Consider the following 10,213-nt stretch of genomic DNA (forward strand, 5'->3'; position numbering starts at 1 on the left):
CAACTCTTTTTTTTTTTTTTAATCTTCTAGTAGCTACAGCTTCACTTATGATCTCTGTGAATCTTGTCATCTCTGGGAGAGGACACCTCACCTTGAAGTTTTAAAATCTTTGTCCCAGACTGGGTTCAAAACCTTAACTTCCTCTGCCTTAGTTTTCTCGTTTGTAAAATGGGAATAATAATACCAACCTTATGGGGTAATTGTGCGGATTAAATGAGCTAATGCATGAGTGTTTAAATAGTAGCTGGTGCACAGTCAGGGCTCGGTGGATATTAGCTATTAGCATGGTAACCATTGTTCATAGAAACAGAGGTGGTTCTATAGTTTATAGACTAAACTCCTTGACACAGCCCCTCTACCTGGAAGGCTCAGCAACCTCCCAATAGCCGGATTGATTTGGTGACTGACACTCAGGTAAGTGACCCTGCAAGAGGGTGGCTCACGGGCCAGAACTCTGACCTCGGATTAGATGCACCCACTGCCCACTTCTTGAAGACTCCCTCCAAGTGTCAGGGCCTCCTAGACACGCGAGGATGGAAGGAACGGCAGGACTCAGCCACCACAGTCCCCCAGTTGGGGAATCCATGCTTGACAGACCATGCTCAAGCCTGTACTTGCATTTTTTCAGATGTGGGGCACTTGCTACCTCCATTTCCCAACAGCATCCCTGTCCTGAGCCAAAGTCACCTTTTTATAATTTGTTTTTTGTTTGTGTTTCTGTATTTTAATTTAGAATCCAGAATGGTGGCATTGGGACAGGACTTCAGGAATCATCCAGTTTTCTCACCTGGGCTCACCCAGTAACCTGCTCTCCCCCAGTCCTAAGTGATCGATCTCCTGCAGACCTAGTTCAATAGTGACCCAGATAGGGCCAGCTCTGTGAAGAGAGGAGTCAGCTGTGACAAGTTCTGGAAGAGCGCCCTAGGCATGCAGGCAGGGAAGTAGTTTGTGTGCTGGGCACAGCTCTCAGGTTGTGTGTGCACCAAGTGCTAAGACAGCTTGGAGGAGGAGGGCAGACTTCGACTCACTCCCAGGTTTGGGTCCCAGTTTCCTGCTTTATATGTGACCCCGGGAACGCCACTTCATCGCCCCCTGCCTCAGTTTCCCCGTCTGTAAAATGGTAGTGATCTACCCTAGAGAATAGTTGTAGGGAGGAACCATAAACACAATACAGTCTCTACCACTTAGTAGGTGCTCAAAAAAAAAAAAAAAAAAGGTCCTAAATGTACATATAAAGTGAGAATGAGGATGCAGGCTGTCAGCGCAGGGTCCCCTGGGGAGAGGTGACGTCTAGGGAGAGCAGGCTCCCAGCACGGGGAGGAGGGGACAGCAGGCAGGGTCTGGGGCTGGTAAGTCCCGGCCGTTGCCCACTAGCCTCCCAGCTTTCTGGACCTTTCAGAATCCCAGGGTGCGCAAGTCCCGTCCTGCCATGGGGGCCTCTGGAAGGGACGAAATCACACAGCCGCTCAGATTTCCACAAGAGGTGTTTTTTTTGTTGTTTTTTTTTAAGCGTCCTGTTTTAAATTGCTTTGTTTTCCTTGGGTCATATGACCGCTCCCCCTCCGCCCCCGCTGGCCTGGGGCGGGCGCGGCGCGGGTGTTGCAACGTCGGGGCCGAATGTGGGGATCAGCTGCTGACCGCCACCACGTGACCCGCCGCTGGGATAAATGGACGGCGCGGCCGCGCTCGGCACAGCCAGTCTCGCACGTCCTTCTGCGCGTCCGGAGACGTCGGAGCCCGCACCAGAGCCCGCACCGAGCGCCGGCCAGATGGAGCGCCCGCAGCCCGACAGGCAAGCGCCGGGCGCGGGGCGCGGGGCGCGGGGCGCGGGGGATCGGTCTCTCCCGGGAGGGCAGCCCCTGTCGTGCCGCCTAGCTGTGGTCTGCAGTCCCTCTCCGAGACAGAGCCGGGAAGCCTCTTCGCTGAGTCCCTTGGGCTTTGAATAAGGAGGAGCCGGGTTTCGGTCTCGTCGGGTGGGGTGATTAGAGGGATGAAAGGTGATTTACGCGTCTGACTCCCTGGCACAGGGTGGGTAACCAGATGGGAGTGTCCCCATGGTATCTTTTTTTTTTTTTTTTTTTGGACTTTTTACTGTCCTTGGAGGTGCTCTCTGCTTAATCTAGAATCCCTGGGGCTGCCGAGGAGCCTGGGTGACAGTGGCTGGTTCTCTTGCCAGAGCCCCCTGGTGGCCACATCCTCCTCTCACTAGCGGTCCAGCACCTGAACCAGACACCACCGTGGCTGTCCTGTCCCCATTTAACAGATGAGCACTGCACAGTTCAGGGAGGCAAGAAGCCCAAGGCCCCCTGGCTAGCAGGTGTCCAAGCTGGGATTTGAACCACAGTCTGTCCACCTCCAAGTCTGGCCCCTTCCCTTCTCCCAAGAGTTTGATGAGCATGTATAGAACCAGGGTGATGTTTCTGGAAGGAGTACGGGAGAGAAAGGAGACAAGACAATTCTGTGGGAGGTGGAGACGGACATGGGGCAGAAATACTCCCAGAAAGGGACTTTTTCTTTGAGTAAAACGGAGTTTTGCAGATTTTTTAACCCAAGTGCTTTTATGATGAGCGTAACATCATAAGGGATTTGAGTGTGAAATGTCAATAGAATAAATGAATTAAATTTGGGTCTAAAGCCAATCAAAGCAATTATGATATAAAATATGAAGGTTCTTATTAAATATGAATGTTCATATAAAATATGAATGTTCATACTGCTGGGGCTACTTCTCCCTGGGTGTTGCAAACCGCCCCCGAAACAATAACTGGTACCAGGATTTCCCAATTGGTCGTATGACTTGGAGCGTGTTGATGGGGCTGCATCCTAAGGTAGTTGGGAACCTTGCCTGTGTATCAGATGGCAGGCTGGACTTATTTCTGTAGAGAAGCCTGATACCGCTCAAAGGCCTGCTGATGGGCAGGTGGCATCCTCAGAAACTCAGCGTTGGGAGGAACCCTGCTCAGAGCCATCCTTGTTCACCCTCCCTCCTTCCCTCCCTCCCTCCCCTCTGCAGCATGCCCCAGGATTTGTCAGAGGCCCTGAAGGAGGCCACCAAGGAGGTGCACGTCCAGGCGGAGAATGCCGAGTTCATGAAGAACTTCCAGAAGGGCCAGGTGACCCAAAAAGGCTTTAAGGTATGTGGCCTGGTGGGACCAGCCCTGCTGGAGGGTGTGACGGGTGTGTGTCCGAGGTGCTCAGGCCAGTGGTTTAAGTGGGGGTTGGGACCAGGGATGCTGAGGGACCAGAGGGGCATGTCCAAGGGAATCATGTTGCAGATGACGTTGAGGCTTAAAGAGGGCAGGTGACCTACTCAAGGTCACGTAGCAAATTGACAGCGTGCTGTGTAGTGCCGTGAGGGGCTAGGGTACCAGAGCCATCACCTGAATCCTTGTTCTGTGCTGGGCATTTTACTTACTCCATTTCTAATCTGTGCCTCAGCTCTGGGTAAGGAAGACGAGGAAGGGCAGGCTCAGAGAGGTGAAGTAGCTAGCGGGAGGTCACACAGCCAGCAGGTAAATGGGAAAGGCTGCAATCACACCGAGGCTGCTTTCCCTTCAAAGCTAGTGCCCCTGACCTAATTCTGATGTGCCTCTGAGGGTAAGGGGTGGCATGGGTTCGATGCCGAGCACAACCCCTTGCTCACAGGAAGATTGTGGGCATCTACTCTGTGAAGTGGGATTTCCACAGCAGGGTCTTCTTAAGCACCCGCTGTCTGCTAGGCATGGATTTTGCTGTTTCCCAGCACGGCTGAGGAATTCACGCAAATAGAAGGGGAACACCCAATGGGGCAGGTGTTGGGTGTTCAGACATCAGTGCGAGGAGAGGCTTGTTCAGGTTGAACAGAGGGTGTGGGGTAGGGAGCTCTATCCCCCGACCCCTGACACCCCTCTCTTTTGCGGCCTGCACCCTCCCCCTTCCAACTGGAGAGAGGCTTCGGTGACATGTGTCATACAGTGCTAGGGGGTCAGGCCCTTGGCTACCACATCCAGTCTTGGCTCCCTCTCCCCGTCCTCCTCCTCCCTCTCTCAAGAAGATGGCATATACCCAGTTGTTGGACTGTGGCTGCGGGCAGCAGGATCCGGGGGAGGTGACTGCCGGAGTATTCCATCCCCAGCCACTGGGACTTTGGATCTTGCCTCTAAGCCGCTGAGTCCAAAGTGGGCACGAAGATCCGGGAGAGAACCCAGTGCTCACATAGAGGATGCTGATGGAGGGGGCATTTATCACCACAGCCTCGGAACTGAGGGCCAAGTGCCAGCCTCTGTCTAGTACTTGAGCTGTGTCACCCTGCTTGACTCTCACATCAGCCCCCTTTAGGACATCATTGTCCCCTTTGGCAGGGGAGGGGACCAGGGCTTGATGGGACAGTCGCTCGGACCTTCCATGACCCAGAGAGGGCAGGTGGCTTACCCAGGGTCACACAGCCCAGGGAGCTGAGGTTAGAACCAGGTCGGCACGCTTGATAACCCAGGCTGTTTTGTATCCGGCTGCCTGGCTTTCTGCCCCACTGAGAAGGTTCATGGCTCAGAAATAAGTCGGAAACCTCAACCAGAACATCTCAACTTGGTCCTCCTTCAAACTCAGACTAGAGCATTAATGTGTAATGGGAGATCCCCAAGCCAAGGTGTGCTGAGCCGGTTCCCCCAGCCCAGCCTCTGGAGGTGCTGGGGTTCAGAGTGCGTCTCGGGGAAGGAGAATCGGAGGGCAAAGTCCAGAGGCGCTGGGAGGCTCCCGGGAAGGCTTTCATTCAGGTCCTCCCTCACTGCAGAGCTGTGCTGGCTCCTAGCAACGCCTCGGCCTGACTCGAGTTTTCATTCTCGCTCCTGTGAGGTCTCACCGTCTCCTACGCTCTCCAAGCCTAGTTTCCTTTCCTGTAAAGCGGGGATAGCAACTCCTCCGTTGGGGTTTTATAAGGAATAAGTTAGGCCGCGCGTTCATCCAGTGGAGTGAAAGTGTTTTCGGTTCCACTGGAGGGGGGGAGGTGGCCAGCAGCAGGTGGGAGCCCAGCCTGGGGAGTCCCCGAGGGTCTCGCCAAGGCAGCCGCGAAGGGGCTGGGTGGGGTTCTTGCACGAGGCCAGCAGCCTGACCTGCTCGTTTGACCGTTCCAGCTGGTGATGGCCTCTCTTTACCACATCTACGTGGCCCTGGAGGAGGAGATCGAGCGCAACCGGGACAACCCGGTCTACGCCCCAATTTACTTCCCAGAAGAGCTGCACCGCAAGGCCGCCCTGGAGCGGGACATGGCCTTCTGGTATGGAGCCCGCTGGCAGGAGGCCATCCCCTACACACAGGCCACGCGACGCTACGTGCGGAGGCTCCAGGACGTGGGGCGCAGGCAGCCGGAGCTGCTGGTGGCCCATGCCTACACCCGCTACCTCGGCGACCTGTCGGGGGGCCAGGTCCTCAAGAAGATCGCTCAGAAGGCCCTGGCCCTGCCCAGCTCCGGGGAGGGCGTGGACTTCTTCACCTTCCCCAACATCGCCAGCCCCACGAAGTTTAAGCAGCTCTACCGCTCCCGCATGAACTCTCTGGAGATGACCCCTGAGGTCAGGCAGCGAGTCCTCGAGGAGGCCAAGACTGCGTTCCTGCTCAACATTCAGGTGAGGGTCTGGCAGCCCGGGGCGGCCGCTGTCCCTCCCCCGCTGCACCCTCCCCACACCCCCCCTCCCCGGCTGCTCTGGGGATGGTTCTGCGCAGCGGAAGGGGCTGTGGGTCGCGGTGAAGCCAGGCTTCCGGTTCTGCCACTGACCAGCTGGCTACTCTCGCCTCAGTTGCCCCGTCTGTAAAGTGGGGCTATAACAGCCCCCGCCTCTTAGAGTTGTTGGGAGGCTCAAGTGAGTTCATACCCATCGAGGCCCGATGGCAGGGGCTGCCACAGGGCTGGCCCTGTCGTGTCAGCTGTATTCCTTTGGGGATGTGACGGGCGCTGCCATAGCTCTCTGCGACAGCCCTCCGCCACAGCATTGCCGTCGTGGGTGCGTGTGGCCAGGTTGGCACTGCGGGGGGTCCCGGGCGGCGCAGGCGTGGCCAGGACACGGGAGAAGGGCATGAACAGGATGCCCTCACGGCAGGATGCTGGTGGCCTGCGAGCACGAGGGGGAGGAGCAAGCAGGCGACGCAGATGCACCTGTCACATTTTCTCTCAAAAGCTGGGTGACAGGAATGGGACTGCTCAATATTTTTCTTTCTTTTTTTTTTTTTTTTATTTAAAGATTTTTATTTATTTATTTGACAGAGAGAGAGAGAGCGAGAGCAGGAACACAAGCAGGGGGAGTGGGAGAGGGAGAAGCAGGCTTCCTGCCGAGCAGGGAGCCCGATGTGGGACTCGATCCCAGGACCCTGGGATCATGACCTGAGCCGAAGGCAGACGCTTAACGACTGAGCCACCCAGGCGCCCTGCTCAATATTTTTCTTAATGATTTCGTGAAGTTCTCAAGATTTCCTAGCACAGCGTAACATACCACCTTCGGCCAGGGCCCAGTGCCATCTCTCACTGGGGCGGGCTCGCGTGTCTTCTGTCTTGTAGCTGTTTGAGGAGCTGCAGGAGCTGCTGAGCCAGGACGCCGAGGACCAGAGCCCCTCGCAGGCCCCGGGGCTGCGCCGGCGGGTTGGCAGCGGGGCGCAAGGTGAGGCCTGCCCCCTGGGATGGGCTCTCTGGGAGGCGACCCCGGGGTCCAGCTGTCTTTCTCTGTCTTCTGAGTATTTTTCTTTTCTTTTTTTTTTTTAAGATTTTATTTATTTATTTGACAGAGAGAGAGTTAGCGAGAGCGGGAACACAAGCAGGGAGAGTGGGAGAGGGAGAAGCAGGCTCCCCGCCGAGCAGGGAGCCCAATGTGGGACTCGATCCCAGGACCCTGGGATCATGACCCGAGCCGAAGGCAGACGCTTAACGACTGAGCCACCCAGGCGCCCCTGTCTTCTGAGTATTTTAAGTAGAAGTAGAGCACGGGCACAGGGGCCTGGGGCCATCTTTCAGAGAGTGGCTCAGGGCCAGCTGTGCAACCTCAGTCTCGCCATCTCTAAAATCAAGGGCGGTCGACAAGTTCTAGTTCACTGGCTACAAGTACAGACGTGCACACAGAGGACCCTCAGGAGTCATGGGCAGAGCCTCTTTTTGTGTGTGTGCGGAGCCCAATGTGGGGCTTGAACTCACGACCCTGAGGCTGTGACCTGAGCTGAGATCAAGAGTCGGATGCTCAACCGACTGAGCCATCCAGGTGCCCCATGAGCCTCTTAATTTAGATGCTTTTTTTTCGGCCCTTTCATGGTTCCTGAGCAGAGACCACCTGATGTGGGGCAGGGTGGCTGGGAGCGGTTCTAGCTGTTACCGTGCCATGGGACACCGGGAAGACAAGGAACCCCTGGGTCTCACTGCACGTCAGTCCCTCCCTCATGTGCCTCGGAGAGGGACATGTGCTGAGAGAATATCTGGAAAACTTCCAGAAAGACCAAAGTGCTCCACGAAATATACCCTCACCGAGCCTGACACACGGTTGGGCGGAATTGTGGCTCGGGGGCGGGGGGGGGGCGGTGAACAGAGAGGTGAAGCCCAGCTGCCTGCTTGGCAGGTTACTGAAGCCTTTGCTCCTGGAGCCACCCTCCCCCACCTGCCCTGTGGCTTCCCCACCTGAGCTGGGACCACGTGGAACCCTCTGTTGGTGGAATTGTGCTTGGGAACTTGGGAAGGAGGCCAGTCCTGATGGGATGGGATGAGCTACCTGGTAGGGGGGAGGGGTCTTTACCCTCACACAGTGTGGGCCCCTCGAGTGCTCCTGGAGGGTGTGTTCTCCCAATGTGGGCTGGCTGAAAATGGAAAAGTGGACAGCTTGGAGAAGTAGTAAGCTCCCTGTCTTTGGAGGTATCCAAGCAGTGGCCAGAGGGCTCCCCGTCTGCGCTAGCAGAATCCTGGCATTGAGCAGGGACTGTACTAGAGACTGCTGAGGCCCTTTTGCTGTGTTTTTCTGTGACCTCCCATACGCCCCACCTCTGTCCACCTATTGGTGACATTGCACCCCTCTCTCTTTCAGACTCGACTCCCACGGAGACTCCGAGAGGGAAGCCCCAGCTCAGCCTTCTCTCCCAGGCACCGCTCCTCCGATGGGTCCTTACGCTCAGCTTTCTGGTGGCAACAGTTGCTGTGGGGCTTTATGTCATGTGAATGCAAGGGCGCTGGCTCCTTACGCTGTGAGCTGTGTCCAGTGGACGGCCCGCTTTCTGGAGAGGGAATATCTCTTGGCTGGCTTCCTTACCTTAGGCATGGGGGGCTCTCTGTGCCCCCCACCCTGTCCCTGCATCCCTGTCTTTGGAAAGGGAGTCTGTGACATCATCTTCCCCAACCAAAAGCACATCCAGCTCACGGACACGAACTTCCAAAGTGGGATGAGCATCCTGCCTGGCCCCTCAGCACTCCCAGTTCCTGCAGCAGAGCCCAGAAGACATGGCCGGAAGTGGCAGCTGTCTTGAACCTCCAGATGCCCTGGGTCCATGGTCTCCTTGACATGCCATGACCGCCTTCTCTGTGGGCCGTGGCGAGTTTCATATAAATGTGCAACAATGTTGTGTCTTGTGTTTGTCTTGTTTCTGTCGGAGCCACTCTTTGTTCCTGGCTCCACCTGAACTGTGGTATTTTGTTATGTTCTGTTTTTATAGCAGAGTTGGGGTGAGTTTTGGGGGTGGGGTGGGGAGGGAGGTGTTTAACAACACTGTGGCCTTGGCCTCTAACTTTTGTGTGAAATAATAAACTTCAGTGCCTGATAGTAACTGGAAGTGTTTTTCTTGGGCTCTGTTACCCTTGGGGAGCTGAACGTTTCCCCGTTTGTCTCTTGAATGCCTGGTGGGGAGAACGGGTGAAGTGGGGGTGGAAGGGACCGGTTTCGGATGCTGGTCTCCGTTCTGAGGATGTGGGGGGTGAGCTTTGGGCAGCTGGTGTGTGAATCTTTGTGTTGAACCTTGTTTGATGCAAGATTCAGCTTTACTGAGGATGGCATTGCCCTGTTAGGCTCAAATGAGCCGATTCTGGGATAAAATTTACTTAGTGGATACAGTCTTTGGGACTCCAGTGAGATCCCTGGGTTCCAATCCCTGCCACTCTGCTTTGTAGCTCTGCCTTTGAGGTTAGTTGTTAACCTCTCTGGGGCTCAGTTCTGTCACCTGTAACATGAGTACAGTGAGACCTATCTCACCTGCCTGTCTTGAGAAGCAAATGAGATGCAGGTAAAATGCCAACACTGGACCACATGAGTTCCTATTACGAAATGAGGGTGATCGGGGGTTTGTGATTTTTGCTAAGTGATTTTTGTGCTGTGAGTGTGAGTCACTTCCCCTATGTCCCCTCATTTAATGCTCACAGCAAACCCGTGAGGGGTGCTACCACTCTGGGGGGCAGGGAGGATGTAAACCAGATCTGGGCAGCTCTAAAACCCTGTCCTAAGTCATGAAAGCCACTGACATATTAATAGTGCAGCTTCCCAATCTGGGCAAGTGAAAACCCCACCCTGAAGGTGGGAAAGCAGAAGAGAAAGTGTTTCCTTAACACCACTAGTACCTGAGGATTGGGAGTCAGGAGAGCTCTGTGCCCAGTCCTGGCTTTGTCACCAAGTCTGGAAACTTGGACAAGTAAGTCACTCGTCTCCTTTTGTTCACTGGCAAAATGAAAATAATACAGCTACCTCCCACAGCCGGTGGAGGGCCCAGGGGTATCTAAATGCCAGTGCATGGCTGGTGGCATCAGAATCACTGGGGGATCTTGGGCCCCACCCTGAGAGGTTCTGAGTCTGGAGACCTGGGGCAGGACTCTGGGATCCTGTTTGTGAAAAGTTCCCTGAGAGATTCCAAAGTGCAACCAGGCCCAGGAGCCACAGTTTATGAGATTCTGTTTGCCAAGAGCAGGCACTCAAATAGCTGTAGCTCTTCCCACCCTAAGCCTACTTCCCAGCTTTCTGTGAAAGGGGTGTCAATGTTCATTACTTGTAGTGATAAAGAAAGGAAAGGAGGGAGGGGAGAGACAGAGAAACAAACCACCTTGATTCTACTAATAGGAAAATGGCCCAATAGTCTGTATTCTATTCACACTATGGAGAATCAGCTGTTAAATACGATGAGTTGGGCGCCTGGCTGGCTCAGTCCCCAAAGCATGCAACTCTTAATTTCGGGATCCTGAGTTCGAGTCCCACGTTGGGTGTAGAGAATACTAAAAAAATCAAAAAATAGAATG

General features: G+C 54.9%; 1 protein-coding gene across 1 annotated transcript; it reads left to right on the top strand.

Moving 5' to 3' along the window:
- Positions 1–1,596: 1,596 nt before the first annotated feature.
- On the top strand, positions 1,597–8,760 carry HMOX1 (heme oxygenase 1). The gene is made up of 5 exons (XM_081822375.1): positions 1,597–1,792; positions 3,014–3,134; positions 5,109–5,600; positions 6,527–6,626; positions 8,028–8,760. The coding sequence occupies exons 1-5, from the start codon at positions 1,668–1,670 to the stop codon at positions 8,156–8,158; spliced, it is 969 nt and encodes a 322-aa protein (XP_081678501.1). The 5' UTR covers positions 1,597–1,667; the 3' UTR covers positions 8,159–8,760.
- Positions 8,761–10,213: the final 1,453 nt, after the last annotated feature.

The sequence above is a fragment of the Leptonychotes weddellii genome, chromosome 5 (genome assembly GCF_054177405.1).
Source record: "Leptonychotes weddellii isolate Sample4059 chromosome 5, ASM5417740v2, whole genome shotgun sequence".
Classification (NCBI taxonomy): Eukaryota; Metazoa; Chordata; class Mammalia; order Carnivora; family Phocidae; genus Leptonychotes; species Leptonychotes weddellii.